This window comes from Eublepharis macularius, chromosome 12 (genome assembly GCF_028583425.1).
Source record: "Eublepharis macularius isolate TG4126 chromosome 12, MPM_Emac_v1.0, whole genome shotgun sequence".
In the NCBI taxonomy this organism is placed as follows: Eukaryota; Metazoa; Chordata; class Lepidosauria; order Squamata; family Eublepharidae; genus Eublepharis; species Eublepharis macularius.
Window position 1 is genome coordinate 30,925,500 of NC_072801.1, and position 21,495 is coordinate 30,946,994.

The following is a 21,495-nucleotide window of genomic DNA, read 5'->3' on the forward strand; positions in this document are numbered from 1 at the left end:
ACTCTCAGAAGTGGATCACCAATAGGAAGTGACATCATTATGGGGAGAATGCAATAATGCTGGGATACTTTGATTGGTTCTCTGAAGATGACTTAAGGGAGGGGCTGGCTACACAGCAAGAAAGCCAATGGCAGTCCTGGACAAGCGGCTATGGTTCCTGCTGCAAAAATAGAGGCAATGGAGCATCAGAGAAGATAGAACCAGGCTTCAGAAGTGAACTGAAGATTGCCCCCCGCCCCAAGAGCTGGGACAGAACCAATTCTATTGACCCAAGAGAAGACAAAAAGAACCCTGCTGGATCAGATCAGTGGCCCATCTACTCGAGCATCCTGTTTGACACAGAAGTCAACCAGTTGCTTTGATGAGGCCTCCTCATCATATGTCATATATTTTATTTCTTTAGTCAGTCAACCTCTGGTATTCTCTCAATTCCAAAATCCACAGGCACTCAATTCCACAATTACAATTACTAATTAAGTAAAGAATGTCCTTCTGTCCATCCTAAATCTATTGCCCCTCAACGAAATTGGGTGAGCCCAAGTAATGGGAGAGGGAGAAAAAGTTCTTTCTACCTGATGCATAATTTTATAAACCGTTATCATGCCTCCCCAAATAATATTTTTCGATACTGAAAAGCCCCAGACTCATCAGCCTTTCTTCAAAGCAGAGGTGCTCCTACCCCTTCATCTTCTTGGTTGCCCCTTTCTGCACTTTATCCAGCTCTGCAATATTCTTTTAGAGATTTGGTAACCTGAACAGCACACAGTATTCCAAAGGAGGCCTTGCTGTAGATCTACACAGGGGAATTACAATATTGGCCTTTTATTTTTAATCCCTTTCCTTATAAATCCCATTATGGAGTTTGCCTTTTTCACCTCTGTTGCACATGGAGTCAACATTTTCATCAAGGTCTCCACTACAATGGCAAAATCTTTTTCCCCCCCATCACTGCCAGTTCAGGCCCACGCAGCAGATTACATATTAGGATTTTTTTTGTTCCAAGTCAGAGAGCTTTTATGTTAGCCTGCATTTTAATGCATTATATATACCAGTGCTATAATTTGTTTTAATCAGTACATTACTGAAAAGTCTGCAAATAAAGATGATTAACTGTTCGTGTCTCATTCGTTACACTTACCTGCACTGAACTTCATTTATCACATTGTTGCACACTCACATAATTTGGATAGATTCTCCTGTAGCTCTTCACAAACCACTTTGGTTTTCATAATCCTGAATAATTTGGTACCATCTGCAAACCTAGTTACTACACTACTCACCCCCAGTATCCCAGTGGTGCCTGAAGAAGGGATCCCTGATTTCTGAAAGCTTACACTTTGGAAATCTTGTTGGTCTCTAAGATGCCACTGGACTCAAATCCTGTTGTTCTCCAATACCAAATTATTTATGAATAAATGAAACAGCACTGGTCCCAATTCCGACCCCCACTGCTCCTTTCATTGCAATAACTATCCATATTCCTGTTTTCTGCTTCCCATTACTTAACAAAGTTTTCATCTGTGAGAGGAACGACCCTCTAATCCCATGACTGCTAACCTTACTCAGGAGGTTTTTGGGTGAAGAGAGCCAACATGCTGAGGTCAGGCTGTTGCCAGGTGCAGAACACACCAAGGGTAGGAACAGAAAGAACGCAGCATCCTCCACTGGCAAGAAAACCATGGAGTTATTGGGAAGAGCCCTGAAATGAATATACTGCAGGCTTTGAGCTAGATCCCCTCAGTTCCCTTTTGCCAGGCACACACAGAGGGGAAAGAGAGACAGCCCCTCCCGCCACAGCACTTGCATGCTTCTGCCACTTATTCAGCAGAGGCAATGCCCACAGAACACCAAAGAGGTCTCCTGCACAAGGGTCTCGGTCTTGCAGTGAGCAGGGCTTGGGAGCACCAGCCTTCTCCCAGGCAAGAGGGATGGAGCCACTGAAGAGGCACTAGGCTGAACTAACAGCCCGCAGGGCCACAAACAGAGCCCTTCCTATCACTGAATGATCATCAGAGGGACAACTGACTGGTTAAGCATCTTGCAGAGGTGCAGGAGCTGGACTGGAACAAGCGAGCTGGCAATCCCACAGCAAGGCACCAGGAAGCACATTGGAGGAGCTGCAGGCTGTGCAGATGGTTGGCACTGCCCTGTGACTGAAGTGCATACTGGCCTCTTGCCTTGCCTGCAAAGAGCCCCGAGAGACACAAGGACTGTAATGAGTCGTGTCTAGCAGCAGCAACAACAAAGAGCAAGGGGACTCCAAAGACTGCCCCAGGTGTGCTTGCAGGTTCTACAGCTCCACCCTCTACTTTGCAGATTGCCATGTGGCAGGATGCACCTGTTGAGGACCCACAACATAACCCCTGAGACCACACTTGCTCATCCCTAGTAGGGAATAGGGGTGGGCAATTCGGGTTTCTGAAACCCGAAAGAAACCCGAAACAAACTTGTTTCGGGTTGTTTCAGGTTATCCGCAACGTTTTGGGAAACCCGAAACGTTTCGGGTTAATCGAAAGAAAATAACCCGAAACGTTTCGGGTTGTTTCGGGTTTTTCAATGGGAAAATGCCTCCGTCTTCCCAGACGCCTGGGGGAGGCATTTTCCCACCGAATCATCCCAAAATTGGTCGGGACCTTCCTCTAACCCCTCTCTAACAACCCCCCCAAGTTTCAGACCGATTGGACTTTGGGGGGCCATGTTATGGCCCCCCAAACCAGGTCCCCCTATCCTCGCATAAGAAAGGGAAGGGTGAGCATATTGTTAGCTTGCTGCTGCTCATCTTCTTCTTCATTATTTCCTATGGGGAAAAAATGAAGAGGCAGGCTTCCTTTGCCAGGGGTGGCATTTTGCATGCAAAATGCCCCCCAACCCTCTGGGGCCCTTCTCCCACCCTTCCTCCCACCCCCCACCAAGGCACAGCCTGCTCCCACTTGGGGGGGCATTTCATGGCCTCCCCAAGTAGGTGCTCTTTTCTCCACCAATTCCACCTGGGGGAGGCTTGTCTTGCCAGGGGTGGCATTTTGCATGCAAAATGCCCCCCTACCCTCAGGGGCCCTTCTCCCACCCTTCCTCCCACCCCCCACCAAGGCACAGCCTGCTCCCACTTGGGGGGGGGCATTTCATGGCCTTCCCAAGTAGGTGCTCCTTTCTCTACTACTTACAGCTGGGGGAGGCTTGTCTTGCCAGGGGTGGCATTTTGCATGCAAAATGCCCCCCAACCCTCAGGGGCCCTTCTCCCACCTTTCCTCCCACCCCCCACCAAGGCACAGCCTGCTCTCACTTGGGGGGGGCATTTCATGGCCTCCCCAAGTAGGTGCTCTTTTCCCTACTACTTACAGCTGGGGGAGGCTTGTCTTGCCAGGGGTGGCATTTTGCATGCAAAATGCCCCCCAACCCTCAGGGGCCCTTCTCCCACCTCTACTCCCACCCCCCACCAAGGCTCAGCCTGCTCCCACTTGGGGGGGGCATTTCTTGGCCTCCCCAAGTAGGTGCTCTCAGCCCCCAAAGTCCACCTCCTACAGCCCCACACAAACCCAATTCCCCCCAGCTGCCACACACAGACCCAAATCCCCACATTAGCCCCTCACAGACCCAAATCCACCCCCAGCAGCCCCACACCCATAACCCTAGGAACAGGCTGGCAAAGGCCAGCCCTCTCCCTTTGTTCCCTATGCTGGGAACTTCTAAACTCTCTTTCCCTGGGCAATTCTGCACAGCCCAGGAGTGCCACAATGGTGGGCACACTTCTGAGTGCCAGCTGGTCCCTGTGAAAGAGCACCTGAACCACAGACACCCTCCCTCAAATTCCCCCACCACCTACAGAGATGGCTGGCCAGCCAGCCCCATTGTTCCCTATGATGGGAACCAACTGCACAACAAAGAATAAAACATGAACAACACAAAATAAAGTTTTTTAAAAATTATTTTCTCCCTTCGAAGTACAAGTAAGCAAAGCATTATGACACATTACACCAGCAGTCCCCCACACAGAAAAATAACACAACTTACTTAACATCAGAGAATCACAAAAGCACAATTCCTGTCAAAAACACTTTATTTCTTGAACAGCTTTAGGTTACACAGCAGGGGAGCACACCAAAGGGCATTCCAGCATTCCACCTCAGAAAAATAACACAACTCACTTCACATCAGAGAATCACAAAAGCACAATTCCTGTCAAAAACACTTTATTTCTTGAACAGCTTTAGGTTACACAGCAGGGGGGCACACCAAAGGGCATGGCAGCAGTATCTTACACAAAAATAACACAACTCACTTCACATCAGAGAATCACCCAAACACAATTGCTGTCAAAAACGGTGAAGTGGGTTGTATTATTTTGTGTAGTACACTGCTATCATGTCCTGTTGTGCCCTCCTACTGTGTAACCTAAAGCTGTTCAAGAAATAAAGTGTTTTTGACAGGAATTGTGTTTTTGTGATTCTCTGATGTTAAGTGAGTTGTGTTATTTTTGTGAGGTGGAATGCTGGAATGTCCTTTGGTGTGCCCCCCCCCTGCTGTGTATCCTAAAGCTGTTCAAGAAATAAAGTGTTTTTGACAGGAATTGTGCTTTTGTGATTCTCTGATGTGAAGTGAGTTGTGTTATTTTTGTGTAAGATACTGCTGCCATGCTCTTTGGTGTGCCCCCCTGCTGTGTAACCTAAAGCTGTTCAAGAAATAAAGTGTTTTTGACAGGAATTGTGCTTTGTGATTCTCTGATGTTAAGTGAGTTGTGTTATTTTTCTGTGTGGGGGACTGCTGGTGCAATGTGTCATAATGCTTTGCCTACTTGTACTTCGAAAGGGAGAAAATAATGTTTAAAAAACTTTATTTTGTGTTGTTCGTGTTTTATTCTTTGTTGTGCAGTTGGTTCCCATCATAGGGAACAATGGGGCATCTCTGTAGGTGGTGGGGGAATTTGAGGGAGGGTGTCTGTGGTTCAGGTGCTCTTTCACAGGGACCAGCTGGCACTCAGAAGTGTGCCCACCATTGTGGCACCCCTGGGCTGTGCAGAATTGCCCAGGGAAAGAGAGTTTAGAAGTTCCCAGCATAGGGAACAAAGGGAGAGGGCTGGCCTTTGCCAGCCTGTTCCTGGGGTTATGGGTGTGGGGCTGCTGGGGGTGGATTTGGGTCTGTGAGGGGCTAATGTGGGGATTTGGGTCTGTGTGTGGCAGCTGGGGGGGAATTGGATTTGTGTGGGGCTGTAGGAGGTGGACTTTGGGGGCTGAGAGCACCTACTTGGGGAGGCCATGAAATGCCCCCCCCAAGTGGGAGCAGGCTGAGCCTTGGTGGGGGGTGGGAGGTAAGGTGGGAGAAGGGCCCCTGAGGGTTGGGGAGCATTTTGCATGTGAAATGCCACCCCTGGCAAGACAAGCCTCCCCCAGCTGTAAGTAGTAGAGAAAAGAGCACCTACTTGGGGAGGCCATGAAATGGCCCCCCCAAGTGGGAACAGGCTATGCCTTGGTGGGGGGTGGGAGGAAGGGTGGGAGAAGGGCCCCTGAGGGTTGGGGGGCATTTTGCATGTGAAATGCCACCCCTGGCAAGACAAGCCTCCCCCAGCTGTAAGTAGTAGAGAAAAGAGCACCTACTTGGGGAGGCCATGAAATGCCCCCCCCCAAGTGGGAGCAGGCTGTGCCTTGGTGGGGGGTGGGAGGAAGGGTGGGAGAAGGGCCCCAGAGGGTTGGGGGGCATTTTGCATGCAAAATGCCACCCCTGGCAAAGGAAGCCTGCCTCTTCATTTTTTCCCCATAGGAAATAATGAAGAAGAAGATGAGCAGCAGCAAGCTAACAATATGCTCACCCTTCCCTTTCTTATGCGAGGATAGGGGGACCTGGTCCAATCGGTCTGAAACTTGGGGGGGTTGTTAGAGAGGGGTTCGAGGAAGGTCCCCACCAACTTTGGGATGATTCGGTGGGAAAATGCCTCCCCCAGGCGTCCGGGAAGACGGAGGCAGTTTCCCATTGAAAAAGCCGAAAGAAAGCCGAAACAAGCAGAAACAAACCCGAAAGCCAAAAGCCGAAATGGCTAGCCGTTTCGGCTTTTGCCTGTATCCGAAACAGATTCTTGTTTCGGGTAAACCCGAAACAAGAATAACGAAACAGTGTGCCTTTGCACACCCCTAGTAGGGAATGGTAGTGGAATAGTGTCTACATCTTTTGCTTTGATCCTGTAAGGCAACCTGCGTCATAGGTGCTTGGTCAGCAGTAGAACTTTGTGTCCCCACTCACATGGTAGCATGATGACCAGGTACCTCCAGCAGTGCTAGTCAAATGCAATAGCAAGGCTTGTTCTCTGTCTTGGCTATTTGTGTGAAATGTTCTTTCCGTGGGGTTCCATCACCATAGTCCCCCAATGTGTGTTCTAAGTGTGTGCAACATGAGGCCAGGGTGCCCTCTCATCTGTAAGAACTCACCCCATAGACAAAGGAGTACTTTGGGGGTCTATCTGGTAGTTGGCTATTCCTGGGCCTTTGCTTCATTGGTTGGATATTGCAGTCCTAAGAATACGTGATGTAAATCCCACAGAAAAGAGAGGTGATAATAACTCTGCTAATCTTTAAGATGCCTCAGGGCTCCTTTTCGTTTGTCCAGATGTTCCATCTTTCAAGGTTTATTTCCTTCGAGTAATAATACTGGTACTGTCTTCAGTTTCAGCTAGTCCTCTTTGAAATGCTGTGATTTGAATTCCATTAAAAAGTTAGTTTGCCATCCAATGTTGATATTGTCCAGAGAAAATTAATGAAAATAATCAAGAGCCAGATTCTTTGGGATAAAAACTCCATTTCCTCAAAATTTCTTCAGTTTTTTTTCTAGCAGTGGGGGAAATGATGTGACAAACTGTATCAAAGGGGGGTGTTTTAATAAATCTTGGATTGTTCACAAAACACAGAGTTGTTGTTTCACTGACTCAGTTTTTATTGAGAAAGCTACAGGCTCTGTCGTTGCGGTTCTGGTTCCTCCCTTAGCCCTCTGACCTATATCTTGGACCTGCATTTCCAGTTCCCTATATAAGTTAGGTAAGGTCTTTGCAGCAGCTCCCCCTGTAGGTCAGGAGAGCTATCTACTACATTTATTTAAAATGATGACAAGCCTGCCTTTCTTTCTACCACAGTTGGAACTAAGACATGTAACAACAATAATAATTACAATTTAAATACTCCTAAAATATTCCTACAACAAAAAACAGGGCAACCTTTGTCACATACCCTCCCAACTAATACAGTCTTGCACCTTCTCCTGAAGGCCAGCAGGGTTTCATCTTACCTCTCAGAGGTAATTCCAGGGTAGAAGGTCAGCAACCTGAAAAGGCTTCGGCATGGGCAGCAGCCAGATGCACCCTGGCAAGAGAGATGGGCTAAAGAGCAAAAGCTCAACTGGACAGACCAAAGTTAACCACTTAAGTATATATCAGGAAATATGGTCCTTCCAGTACAGATTCTTCCCCCAAAAGGGGTTTCTCTGCCTTGGCTTCCAAACTGAAACACTTTGTTTCGAGCATCCATACATCTTGCTCCAATTGTTCTCATTTCAGATCATCCCCTTCCTCTGTATGGTCTTTCCCAAACTGACATCATTCTTCTCTTTTTGGAAAGAATGTAGTCCTAGCAGGTTATCATGTCACGTGGAAGGAGTGCTGCACATTTCCCTCTGCAAAGGTCTCGCTCACTTGATTGCCATTTTCCTGTTGTCAGACCCTTGTGAGTGGCTGTTTTCCAACCTCTTCCTTCCTGCCATGCCACTACAGGGCTTTTTCTTGAAGTGGTAGTTGCTATTTCACGACAGTTATCTATCACTATATATCTATTTACTTTTCAAATTTTAGTTCCTTTGAGCTCCCAGTTTTCATTTTAACAAATGAAGTCTCCAGCCCTCTTCGCTGGACAGATATAAAGGGAAAAGTGCAGGCAGTTTTTGTGTGAATTGCCTGGAAAGCAATGGAGAGGAGAAGCTGCAATGCAGCTGAAGAGAGACTATAGTGCTATAGCACTATAACAATCTATTGCCACTGACCTATTTAAAATGTTAATAGAACAATTAAAACATTATAGCACATGTAAGAAAAAAGAACCCCCCCCCAAAAAAGTCTACAACTTGCTACAGCAGCTATGACAACCATGTACCTGAGATCCACAGCAGAGCCACTGCAGGCCACATGTGGAAGGGGGATGTCAGCAAAAAAGACAGAGGAAAATGCACAGAAAACTGCCATGTGTGGAAGCTCCATTCCCAATGTTCATGCTTCTGCACTGACAGCAGCGATAAAAGTGATGCAGAGAATCAGCCTCTGTGGGTGAAAGGCTTTCGAGGTAAGCATCCAGAAACAATAATGGAGCCTTAAGGTTACTGTAGCACAGGTCAGCATGACCTGCTCCTGGGTCTGTAGATAAGCGGCAGGTTTCCATGCCGGATGCAGATGATCAAATGCACGCTTTCCCACCCAGCTCACTGTGTCTCCAATAGAAAACCAGGGTCCAGCAACTCTTCTGAGTCCTTTCAGGACAGCTGTACTCCAACTATAACGGGAAGCGAAACTGTTCCCAAAGTAGCAACTTACCAATCAGAACAGATGTGCTCCATCCAGGGCCGTGGAAACTTTGTACCAGTTTCTTAGATGCAGCTACATAATGGTTTAGCAAACTGTTTCCAGCTAAGAGTGAGAAGGACCTATGCAAACCTATGCAAACCCATCTGCATACTATTAAATGAAAAGCTAGATTGCTGATAAGTCTCTGAATGATTCTTGATCAATTAAAGCAGCTAACTGAGTCTTTTAGGGATCCTTTCTTCTGTATCAATGAATGGTGGGGGGAGGGGGGAGAAGGAAGATGAGAAGATGGCAGAGAACCCAAATGAATCCTTTGCATCTGTTTTCACTGTGGGAAATGTGGGGCAGGTACCCATGCTGGAGTGGCTGCTGAAGAACCCAAATATGAAATTATCCTTCTACTACATCTACTACTACTAGGTAAATTTGTTCCAGGTAAATTTGAAGAAACTGTTATTAAAGATAAAATTATTAAGTACGTAGAGGCACAAAGCCTGCTGAGGGAAAATAAATATGGCTTCTGCAAAGGGAAGCCCTGTCTCGCCAACTTTTGAAGTTCTTTGAGCAGGTTAAAAAGCATGTGATGTGGCAGACATAATATACTTGGATTTCCAAAAGGCTTTTAATAAGGTATCTCACTAAAGACTCCAGAGTTAGCTTAGCAGTCACAGGAAAAAAATACAGGTTTTTTAATGGATTAAAAATTGGTTAGACAACCAAAGGCAGAGAGTAGGAATAAGTGGACAGTTCTTGCAATGAAAGGGAGCGGTGGAGCCCCACAAGGATTTTGGGGACCGAAACTATTTATTTTATTCATAGATGATTTGAAACTGGGGGTGAGCAGTGCAGTGGCCAGTTTTGCAAATGATATCAAACTGTTCAGGATGGTGGAAACCAAAGTGCATTGTAAAGAGCTACAGGATGATATATCCAGATTGCACAATTGAGCCACAATGTGACAAATGAAGTTCAGTGCTAGTAAGTGTAAGGGTTGAGACACAAGTGCAGAAGAGGTCAACCAAGATAATCACGAGGTTGGAGGTACTTTCTTTTGAGTCTGGGAGTTTGGGGTTTAGAAAACAAGCTAAGTGCAGGGTCATGATAGAAATTTATAAAATTATGCATGGGGTGGAGAAACTGGATAGAGGGAACTTTTCCACCTCCCCCCATAAAGCTAGAACTTGGGGGCACCCAATGAATTTGATGGCAACAGTACAAGGCAGACCGAAAAGGAAATACTTATTTACTCAATGAACAATTAAATTGTGAAAATTCACTGCCAGTAAATGTAAATCATGGCCAACATCATAGATGGATTTAAAAGTGGATTAGACAGATTCATAAAGGTGAGGTCCACCAATGCCTACTAGCCACGGTGACGGAAGGGCGCCCCCATACACAGAGGCAGCAAACCTGTAAATACCAGTGCTGGGGGGCCGGAACACAGAAAAATGGATGTGCTTCAGCCTGTGGAGCTGCTTCTGTGGCTCCTGAGCTCCCCTAGTCTCCCAGAAGCGAGTTCCTGATTAATTCCCAGAGACAGACTGAAGCTTCTCTGGCTCATTCCCTTACAAGGACACCATCTTCCATCTTTCCATTAATAAATGCAGAATCATAAGTCAAACCTATTTGTATATCATGTAACTTGGGCTTACCAGAGTACTTCATCAGATGCAATAAGAGTGCTCAGATCCCCCTACCTGCATAAGACTGGCTGTCATCAGTCACCAGTTGGCCATCCTCTGTGCCACCAGGCACCAGGTTTACCACGGCTGATGCATAGTTGGCTTTTTCACTGATGCCGAAGGATTCACCCTTTGGAGAGCAGAGCATTTTAGTTTCCTCTTCACTGGTCTGGGAGCAGGGTGTGGTAGTGCTGCACATGTCATCCCAGTGATTCTTGCTACGGGGATCCTGTAGTTGTGTGAGCTCAGAATATGCGTGGTACTGCTCCAGGTCTGAGATGCCTGCATCCAAGCCATCAGGATCTACAGCAGGAGGGAAGGGAATCTTACAGTGGAGAGGGCTGGCAAGGCTCTAGCTGTGCCACAGGAATGCAGTTTTCTCAGCTATGCATCAAGGACACCCGAATATTGCAAGTAAAAACATCAGAGCCTGTAAAGTGTTATAAATCTCAAAAAGCACGTGCAAATTGTTTCATACTTCCTGAACATGTCTGTACAATTTGAAAACTCATTTCCTGCGAGATTGGTTTTTCTCAATGTTTTCCCAGATCCAAAAACCCTGGGGTGTTATAAGCCTTGGGCAACTGGCATAATATGGGATAACTGCTCAGTGAGCAGGATACACACTGGGCTAGTCATGATAGCTAAACTGAGCTTCTATGCTCAGAGGCGGTATACTAGTTTCTGGAAACAACGGGGAAAGTTTTTTGCCTTTATGAACTGCTTTTCAGCTTCCTGGAGATATTTTAGGAATAGGATTCTGGACTATATGGACGCTCCAGCCTGGCTTTTTGTGAATTTCCTTATTTTAGTTATTTGTAAAAGAATGCTATTGGAACCCCTATAATGACATAGGATGTGACTAACCAATTTTGTTTGCCTTGCAGAGGGAATGCTTGCGACGGCGTGCCCGGCGATAGTTGCAGGTGTACTCCTCACTGAGTGGTGAACGAGGAATGCTGTCTGCCTGAGAGAGAAAAGAGAGCATCTAGCATGGATAAACTTTACAAAGAAAGATAATTTTGTAAGCCAAAACAGTGGAGGCAAATCCACTTTAGTACTACGTTTGTCTGCAAGGAACTTAACTGGAGCCAAATCTCTCCCAAGACTCAACCTCAGAACATCTTTCTCATTCTAAGTCCAGAAACGGGTGGGAAAGTGTGCCTCTGAGCTGGTGCAGAGTCCCCAAGTTTAGCAGGAATGACTTCCCCGATTATAGAAGCTGAGGACATCTGCATGGGCTTGAGCTCCGGAATCTCATTTTAAGACATGAATGGTTCCAATGAGAGGCCATAGTGAGCTGCTGTCTCATCTGTAACTGTGTGATATGATCAGGAGTCAGGAGGGGAGCCGGAACAGTTTCAACGCAAGGAAGAGGAACGTTAGTCTTTTCTCTTGACTCCTTTCACTGGGCATCACTCTTTCCACACAGAACTGAGAGCTGCTCTGTGCCCTTTTTCTTTCTGCAGGTTTGGTGCATGTATATTTAGCTCTATCCCAGTCTTCTGCTAGCTGCTGGGCCAGCCCCTGCCCTCTTCCCACACTGGAGGTAAACTCACATCTCTCAGGTTGAAAGTTATCTCCAGATTGCTCCAGAAATTGTCGGAGAAGGCTGGGTACATATCCAAGACTTCCAGGAGATCCTCCCTCTGGATCTTATGCAGATCGCAATAGGTGAGCGCTCGCACATCTGCATTGGACTTCCCAGGCCTGGCATAGAGACTGATGGGCTCCCCAAAAATGTCGTTTTTCCCTGCACAAGAGTGGAGATCTCGTTAGAGGATAACAATCTCCCTGCCATCTGAAGGGGGGAAACCACACACACACACAGACACACACAACTCTATGTGACAAGAAGACAGTTTCACGTGGGTGGCTGAGTTGGTATGCAGCAGAAGAGCAACATTTGGGCCCTTTAGCACTTTAAAGACCAACTAGATTTCCAGGGATGAGTTTTCAAGAGTCAAGGAGTACTGAAGTAGCAACAAGGAAAATGGAGGACTCCTCTGCCGCTGCCTCTTGCCTTCAGGCAGCAGGAGGATGAGAGAGATTGGGAGCATCAACAAACTAGAACAGGGTAACTTGGGAATAATTTGTGGAGTCTCTGGGCACTTGCCACTTCCTCCCTCTGGCCTACCAGTAGTGGGAGTATCTTAGCTGCCTGGCCCAGCCCTTTAAAGCTGAAAGAACCTTGGGGGCATTGCTCTGACCAGCTTGCAAAAGGAACAACAAAACTCTCTGCTGACTGACTCTCCCCAACCATAAAAAGGTGGCAGGCAGGACAAGGAGTGAGTCCACAACCTCACCAGCATCGCCCTCTCCCCTGGGTGAAAACAGGAGCCCCCCATTTGCCTTGCCTGGCTTTAAACTGCTGGAAAAGGCATGAGGGAAGCACCATTGTGGAGACAGAACGGTGGCCAGTGGTTGGGGGCGGGGGACTACTTGCCACAAGCAAACTGCACTTTTCTCCACTCATTCCATTAGGTTTCCCTGATCTCCCACCCTCCAGTGGGAGAATTCTTTCTTTCACCTAGGATGGCCACAACAATGTCCTCCCTAAGGATCTCAATGGAGCCCCGTGAGATGAAGTAGAGAGTGGTGAGGACATCTCCATAATGCACAAGGGTGTCGCCTGGAGGTGCATGAGTGGTTCTGAACTTCATGGCCAAGGCTCGCAGACAGCCCTTGGTGGCTCCTCGGAAGGCCTTGCAATTTTGGAGGAGAGTGCGGTTGAGATGGAGGCAGATATCAGCTTGCAGGCAGTCTGGGAAGCCTTTCAGCACCTGTGCGGGGAGAAGAAGAGGCCCAGGTGAGCTTTGGGTCCCCACACTTCCTACTGCCCAGAATAGGGGTTCATGCAGTCTATTTATGGAGAGAATAGATGCCCATTCTGCCAAGGTCTATCTCTAACGAACTGCAGCAAAACTTTTTAGATGTCAGAAAATGTCATGAAAAGATTTCCAAATGGCTCTGCTGAGGCTTCCAACACTGATGCCATCTCCCTCAATGCCTGTTCCCCACCCCCACCACAAGACTGCCAAATTATGAAGAATTGTGCAAAAAAAGCAAGGACAGTCAACTGGGGACCCACAGGCCATATCCAGCCCTACCCCAGTCCTCCATCCAGCAGTTCCATCACCATGGAAAAGGCTCCTCCATCCATTCCCTGATGAGGAGGACACCTGCCAGTCATGGCAGAAGCCAGCAGGGAAGGGGAAATCAGGGCCTTTGTGGCAATCTGCGGGGGGGGGGGGGGTTAGGCTGACTGGTCTGCAGCAGGCTCCCCTGGCATAACCTGTTCCCAGGGGGATGACATCCTTAAGCAGCGCAGCCTACTCAACTTACAGAAATACCTGTGTGGTCCACCTACTGCTAATAAACTCTGAAAGAAGGGGGATGGTTAAGAAGGTGTGGCAACCCTGCTTTGCAGCAGGGGGTGGGAGCTAGCAAAATAGGTACATTTTGTCTACCTTTCTTATCAGCCAGGAACTATCTGTACCTTGTCCTTTCCTGAACCCAGTTACAAATCGGCTGTTGTGACCTGTTGTTGCACATGGTATAAAATGCTTTTGGCTCTTGCAGTCTGAACTGCAAAGAAGTAAATGCCATTGTGTTACAGATAGGTTCAAATGTGTTTCATCACATCTTGACACATCAGCACAATGCGCACAATATGGAAAGGAACAGGTAACCATATTTTCCCTGACTTTATTCTACAGAAGGCATCTTGATATATTCTGTTTTCAGAGAGAATCCAAGGAGGATCACAAATGAAGGGTCAAGTTGCGCTGAACTTCTCTCTCACGTTTTCCCCTGCTTCCATTCTCAACCACTATGAAATTGTCTTGGAATACAAGGAGAAAAGTTTCTTTCACAGAGCAAGCATGCTTCTCCATTGCTTTCAGGGACTGACATGGAGGGCCTCTTTCCTCTCCAAATGCAGTTTTGGGCTTTGTGATACATTTCTTCAATCACTTTCCCACCACACTAATTAAAGTGGATTGAAGTTGACTGAGGCACCATCCTGTCCAGCTTTTGCTTAGCAACGGGGGAAGGACAATGGAATCAATTTCAGATGCTCCCCTTTACACCAAGCAGGAACAGACCCAGCTCCCACTGATGACCTCTGGGCTTTCAGCTCAGCATCACACCTTGACGACCAGCTTGCAGGGCATTGGTGCTTTACCCAGCCCAAGGAACTCAGAGTGGTACTTAAACTTTAGGATGGTCTGAATGACGTTTATGGTGTTGGTGGGACAGGCAGCAGATGCCCACTCAGACCATTCTGGTAGGGCTGCGTCCAAACGTACTTTTTATCACCCATCATGCATTCTAAATGCCAACTGTGCAGCTACATATTTAACATGTAGATCAAACAGGTCAAAAACGATGATGCTATTTTGCAGCAGCTTCCTCAGCACCCACAAAACCTCGGCTGTAAAAGTTGAGTGATGGTGAAATGTGTGCATGTTTAAATAGTGAGGTGGTTGTGCCATGAAACAATCGCTGAACTCAGTCCATCAACTGCACAGGCTGAATCATGCCATTATCTCTTAAGGTGTGAACAAAGGTAATTTTGGCTTAGAAGACACATCTGTATACAGCAGTGATACGAAAAGCAGTGGTACTCACTCCCAGTGATTCAGCAGCCACATGTGGTTCTTTAACATATCACCTGTGGTTCTTCTGACCACCGTTCTCCAGTGTGGCACCTGCCTCATGTTCCAGGAAAGTGAGCATGGCCCTTGTCCAGCAGGGCTGGTGGCTGATACTTTGAAATAGCTTGCTGGCAGGTGAAGGGGTACAGTGCAAGCTTCCTTGAGATGAATGCATCATGCCAGGGATGCGGCTCTTTTGGTTGGTGGTAATTGTGAATGTGGCTCTCCCTGAGCCATGAAATAAGCATCACTACTGTAAAGGCACTATTACACCAACCTCGCTTCTGCAGCCCCTCTGCCCCATCTGAAGATTTGGTAGCAAAATAGAAGTGCATCTAATAAATCTTTTCAAAACTTTATTTTCCATTTAGCCTCTTCTCTTTTATATGCTAACAAATATATCTAGTTGGGTTGCCACTGCTGACCTTCAGCTAGGGAGTCACTGTAGAGTACATTTCTGGTCATCAGATTCATCATCATACCACAAAAAATCTCTGGAGTAAAGATAATTTTTTTACCACCCATATTTTTCTGTCATTGGTTTTCAAAGGATTACATTCAAGAAGGTGAAGAAACATAGCTGAGAGCTTTGCGGAGGAGGGTAGTGAAAACCAAAAGCAAGGCAGAGAGTTTCTCTTTCTTCCCTAAGCAATCATGCTACTCTATAGGAAGAAAACCCACAAAAGAGACCCAGAGGTCAGCCAAATACTATAGAGCCCACCTCAGGCCCGACTCACCGCATTCATGTCAATTCCATTTGTATAGGACCAGGCATGTTGGAAATACTCTTCAAGGCGCTGGCGGAGTGGGTTGGGAATCTGGTGGAAGCGGATGAATTCTTTCACCCTGAGCATCTGCGTGTGGTAGCGGGCTGTGCCTGAATACAGTCGCTGAATGATGGCAGACACATTGCCAAAGATGCTGGCATACATCAGAGCTGGAATGGGAGGACAGGGGTCAGCATGAAAGGATCCAGGGACCATTGTCTAGGTGGCACCTCACCAGTACAAACTTGTAAAATGGGACCTCTTAGGGCTGCCAACTACCAGTTGGAAAATTCCTGGAGACTTAGGAGTGGAGCCTGGAGAGGCCAGGGTTTGGGGAGGAGAGGGGAAGGACCACAGCAAGATATAATGCCACCTCCAAAGCAGCCATTTGCTCTGGGGAAACTGATCTCTACTGGCTAAAGAGCAATTGTCATTCAGGGAAATCTCCAGGCCTCACTTGGAGGTTGGCAACTCCACTCCACTCAACTCTCTTATTCCATACATACCATCTCATGGACCATGAAAAAAGTTTGCTTTAGTTATGAAATTATTATTATATATTCTACATTTTTGAAAAATGCCTGTTTTGCTAATTTTGTTTAGTAATAACACAACGGTTCCTGGGAGGGCTGAGAGTGGGGAAAAGGGGAGTTTCTGGCAATTCCTAGAGCTACCCCTGTCCCCTCTGGTTGTACCCATAAGTGACATAGGAAAGGCAGCAGTGTCACTGTTTTTAATTTTATTTTTCTGTCATCACCTGGCAACAGGATTTGCCAGCGGGCAGTTTAGCAAGCCTAAATACTACTCAGCCTGATAGTCCTACAAGTTTGCCAACTATTTTGTAACTTTTTGGTCATTAAAAGGGATTATCCTGTCAATGTCATTTAAAAAATTCTAATGGACCAATGTGGCTGAAAATATTAAGCTAATTAACTTAAGCTTTATTTTCCTGACCTTTTCATTGCAAAATCATGAACCAGCCCCGCAAAGTTAATTTCTCTTGCAAGTTTGCACTCAACAGACAAGACAGCTAGGTGGCTTAACTGTTCTTGCCCTACTGTAGGACACCTGCAGTTTTAGATGCGTGCAAGCTTGCTGAAATTTTTTCCAGCTTCTTCCACAGTCACTGACAGTATGCAGAGAACTTGTAAGGCTATATTGAAATCATTTTCATCTTGATTTTGTTCATCTGTTTCCCTAGTTATTGTATTGCTGATTGACTGCAGAAAAGCCTTGTCTGATTTGAAAAACTGGGGCTCAGATTGGTTTCCTTTAATTTCTTTTTGTTTACTTGCTTTTATCTCCTTACATTTCTGGCTACCTGATTTGTATTTATAACTGCCACCACACACACACACTCCACGCTTTCATGCAATCTTCTGTAAGAAGCAGAGGAAAGCACTTTTGCAGAAGCACAGAGACATTGCAGAAGCACAGAGACTGGTCAGGGCCTGATCTTCTTGAGACGTCGTGTGGAGGAATTGAAATCCATTTTGGTTTAGGTAGAAGTAATTCTGCCTTATGTTGCACGAGTCAATTACAACGTTAGTTTAAGCCTAGGTCCATCTGCACCATTCATCATGCCAGCAACCAGTCTGCCATCTCCTCCCTGAGAGCAAGAGGGCAAGAAACCCCATGGATTCAGGTGGGTGGGAGGGAGTTGTGCAGCAGTGTAAAGCTCTGCTGTTTGAAAAGGAACTGGTTACTTTCCAGGCAACATATCACTCTGGCACATTGCTTACTTATTCTTACACATCGTTTTGTATTTTAATATTAGCTGAGTCAATCCGAGTCTTTTCTTCTTTGGGAGGTTAGTTCTGTATTGTTTGTATGGGGAGTCTAGCAGAGTTAGACTGCAGTTGAGCATCGCTGGAAAAGACTCCAGGAGTATCCTGTTAAGAGTCCCATCCCAGTCTCTGAAGTGATCTGAAGTGGTGTGCAGCACCCCAAGCAGCAATATCATTTTGAAAGCACTGCTGGGATTTGAACACAGCATATAGGGGGGCTTGGGGGGGGGGGTTAGGCTTAAGTTTTTGTGCTCACATAGAATTGTAAAGGATCTGCAGTAGGGGAGGCACAGAGACATGCAAATGGCAAATATGAAACAACCCTGGTGGCTACTCTTGTTGTGGAAAGCTCCGCATATTATCCCTCCTGTTCCAGTTTCAACTTATCTTAAAGACTCGGGCTGTTTCGACACATCCACTCACTGAACGCAGGCAGCTTTTCCACTTCACTCCAGATGTCTATATTTTCAAAATGGTAGCAGGCAGTTTAGCTTCCATTTTTTCGGCACCTTTTCTGGCACTGTGGGAAAGTGCGTTCTCAGAAAAGACGCTGACAGGAAAAAAAATCTTGAGTTTTTTAATGCTCCACCTAATTTCCTAAATTTTCCACTAGAAAAATTGAAACGAACTCCTCAGAACCATCACCGCCCTGATTTTTCCATGAGGGGGCTCATATTCTCTACCTTGGTTCTCTTCACCTTGAACCAGCTGGCCTTGAACTAGCCCTGCCCTTCTGACTGGGTCAGCAGCAGGCCTGACAAGGCTTGGGAATGAGAATCCAAGACCAGTCTAGCATCCAAACAGGACAGCAGGTTTCTGGGGCTGCCAGGAGTGACCCTTGAAACCCAGGACCCTTGGGAGTTACACTGAAGGAGAAACAAGAAATCATCATCATTTAGAAGGAGAGGAGTTAGGGACAGCAGATAGATACAAAAGCACTCACAGCCAATCAGCATGACGCAGATGGAGAAGATCTTCTCAGAGTTGGTATTGGGTGAAACGTTGCCGAAGCCCACACTGGTGAGGCTACTGAAGGTGAAGTAGAGAGCTGTCACATACTTGTCCTTGATGGAGGGACCAGAGGAGATGTCACTGTCATTGTAGCGCTTGCCAATCTGGTCACCCAGGTTGTCCAGCCATCCGATCTTGTGTTCCATGTATGGTCGTTCCACATTGCCAATGGCATACCAGATGCAGGCCAGCCAATGGGCAATGAGGGCAAAAGTGCACATGAGCAAGAAGAGCACTGCAGCCCCATACTCAGAATAGCGGTCCAACTTACGGGCAACCCTAACCAAGCGCAACAGCCGAGCCGTCTTCAGTAGCCCTATCAAAGTTGTTGTCTGGAGAGGAGAAGAAGCAACAGGTAGGAATGGTGTGGAAAGTAAGTTCTGCGGGCAGCTACGGGGCAGGACTTGGGGTTCTATTGACAGCTTTCTAAATGGGTGTGTTGGGTAAGAACTGCCTGTTCAGCTGCACAAAAATGTAACACGAGGCGCTTCACTTCAGGAAAAAGAGGCACAGACTGACAAACCATTCCCAGAAGCATGGCAAAGCACTTGCTAAAGTGGTATGTGTTACTATTCCAACATGATTTCATTTCTCCATTTCTAGTGATTTTAAAATACTTTATTATACAATCTCTTGAGGAAAAATTTCTTCTGGTTTTGGGCAATGTTAGGGAGGGGTGAACTTTCCCATTACATTTCCAACTCCCCCTCACCCAGAATTCCACGGAATGGTGTTCTCTGGTAGATACTGCCTTTCAGCTTTCAGAATTCCCCATAGTATCGGTGAGCTTTGCCTGTTCTCTCAAGAGTCCTCTGCATACATGCAAGATCAATATGAGCTTAGGCAGATCGTGAGAGGGAGAGCAGGAAGAGATAAGCCAATGCTTGGTTTTGTGACCCTTTTTTATGTGCCCAGGGTAATGCCAATTGCCACTCTGGGGTCAAGAAGGAGTTTTTCTCCAGGCAAGATCGGCCTGCGATCCTCTAGGGGTTTTGCCTTCCACTGTTCATTGAGCAGGAATCACTGGGGGAGTGGGGAGGTAGCAGTGAATTTCTTGCATTGCCCAGAGGATTGAACTAAATGACTCCTGCTTATTATGTTAAAATCTATTATTAGCATATGGCAACCCCCAAAGGCTTCTGGATAGACTAGGGGATGTTAGAGATTATGAAGAAAGTCCAAAACATATCACAGTCTTCCCCAGCTCTCCTGCTAATAATATCCTTTTCATGAGCTAGAGTCTAGGAGTTCTTGGAAGTAAGGCCTACAGGCACTGCAGGGGTTTCTGGCACTCCCTCCCCCACATTTTCCAGGGAGCCTCTGAAAATCCGTGGGAGGGGGTGTTAAATGCATCAAACCTTCACCCCAACAACTAGATACTCAGAAGACCAGCATGGGCATTCACCTAGCATGGATCATTTGCTTTCAAGCTTTTCTTAACCCCTGCAAATACTACAAAACTCAAGTTTATAGGATCTGTCTAATACTTCTTTTCCTTCAGTCATTGATCATGATCTCAGGATTTCCTAAATCATCATTCCCAATATCCATCTCACCTCATCCGATCCTGACCGGAAGATGAGCAAGTCAAATGGGATTGCAGCCACCATGTCAATGAGAAACCAGCCCTTGAAGTAGTGGATGGCGATCTTGGCCGGGTGGCTTACTACCTCATCATTGACATTGACGTAGGTAGTTCGGAAATTGATGACGATGTCAACAATGAACATGATGTCAACAATGAGGTCAATGATGTTGAGTGGATCACATGAGTAACTGCAGTCCAAGTGCTTTTCCTCCTGCTCTTCATTGAGCAGGAATGCAGCTGAGTACGGTGTGAATACGGCTGTGTAGATGACCAACAGTAAGATCAGCCAGTCCCAGACTGCCTTGAAAGGGCTGTAGTGTAAGATGGTCCATCGGTGGATGCGCGGAGCCTGCAGCTTGTATTCAGGGAGGACATCAGCACCTAGTGACAGGACCTGCCAGAGAGAGATGTATACAGTGTGATGACTGATAATTCTAGGATGCTGCAAGATTCTGCAAGTTAAGTAAGGCAGCTGTAATAATCTATGCATTCAAAGGACTTAAGATCTGAGTGTTGGATAAGAGAATTTTACATGCACATCTAATTTATGAGAACAAAAGAACTGGGAACAAATAAATGTGCATATTTTGCTATTAATATATATACTGTACTCAACATTCTGGAGGTAGTTTGAAAACATCAATAAAATCCAGAAAATGTTTAAAAGCCCTATAAAATTAAATTCAGTAAAAATGCAGAATTAAAGTTAGACTGAAAGTCAGTAGCAATGATAAGTTACAAAACACTTGGCAAAACCAATAAAACCAATGTAAAAGCAGCAAATTATCATGTAGACACACAAGAAAATCCAATAAACTAAACAAAACATTGACAATCATCAGGGTTTTTTTCTGGGAAAAGAGGTGGTGGAACTCAGTGGGTTGCCCTTGGAGAAAATGGTCACATAGCCGGTGGCCCTGCCCCCATCTCCAAACAGAGGGGAGTTTAGAGAGCGGCGCGGAGGGCAATCTCAACTCCCCTCTGTCGGGAGATCAGGGGGCGGGGCCACCAGCTATGTGACCATTTTCAAGAGGTGCCAGAACTCCGTTCCCCTGCATTCCCCCTGAAAAAAAGCCCTGACAATCATCAATGTCTGTGCACGCGGGGGAACGGAGTTCCGGCACCTCTTGAAAATACTTGGCAATTGTGCTTGAAAGTAATATGATTTCAAAGAATCCCGTGTGTTTCTTCCTCATTTCCCTCTTGAGAGTTCTGCCACCTCTTTTCCCAGAAACCCCCCCCCCATACCAAATATAGTTTAACTGCAAAAAGCAAGGAAGGGGTGAGGCCCATCTTTATGGATTAGGCTCATGGTGCTGGGGAAGGGCGGTTTAGCTGTTCTTCCCTGTGATGTTTCTCCAACAGAAAATTGTCCCTCCCAGCCAGGTCTCTTTAGGGGGAAAAGGATACTTGGGATTAGTCTTCGTATTTTCTCCTACTGGGGATTAAAGCAG

General features: G+C 46.4%; 1 protein-coding gene across 1 annotated transcript in view; it reads right to left on the minus strand.

The window, feature by feature from the left end:
• The window catches only part of KCNH6 (potassium voltage-gated channel subfamily H member 6), a 108,971-nt gene that overhangs the window by 12,728 nt on the left and 74,748 nt on the right, over positions 1-21,495 (minus strand). The window contains exons 5-11 of the mRNA XM_054993502.1: positions 20,010-20,435; positions 18,386-18,785; positions 15,626-15,825; positions 12,761-13,013; positions 11,790-11,983; positions 11,098-11,197; positions 10,246-10,533 (exon numbers count right to left, since the gene is read on the minus strand). Of these exons, the coding sequence (XP_054849477.1) occupies positions 10,246-10,533; positions 11,098-11,197; positions 11,790-11,983; positions 12,761-13,013; positions 15,626-15,825; positions 18,386-18,785; positions 20,010-20,435 (1,861 nt within the window). The remainder of the gene's footprint in view (positions 1-10,245; positions 10,534-11,097; positions 11,198-11,789; positions 11,984-12,760; positions 13,014-15,625; positions 15,826-18,385; positions 18,786-20,009; positions 20,436-21,495) is intronic.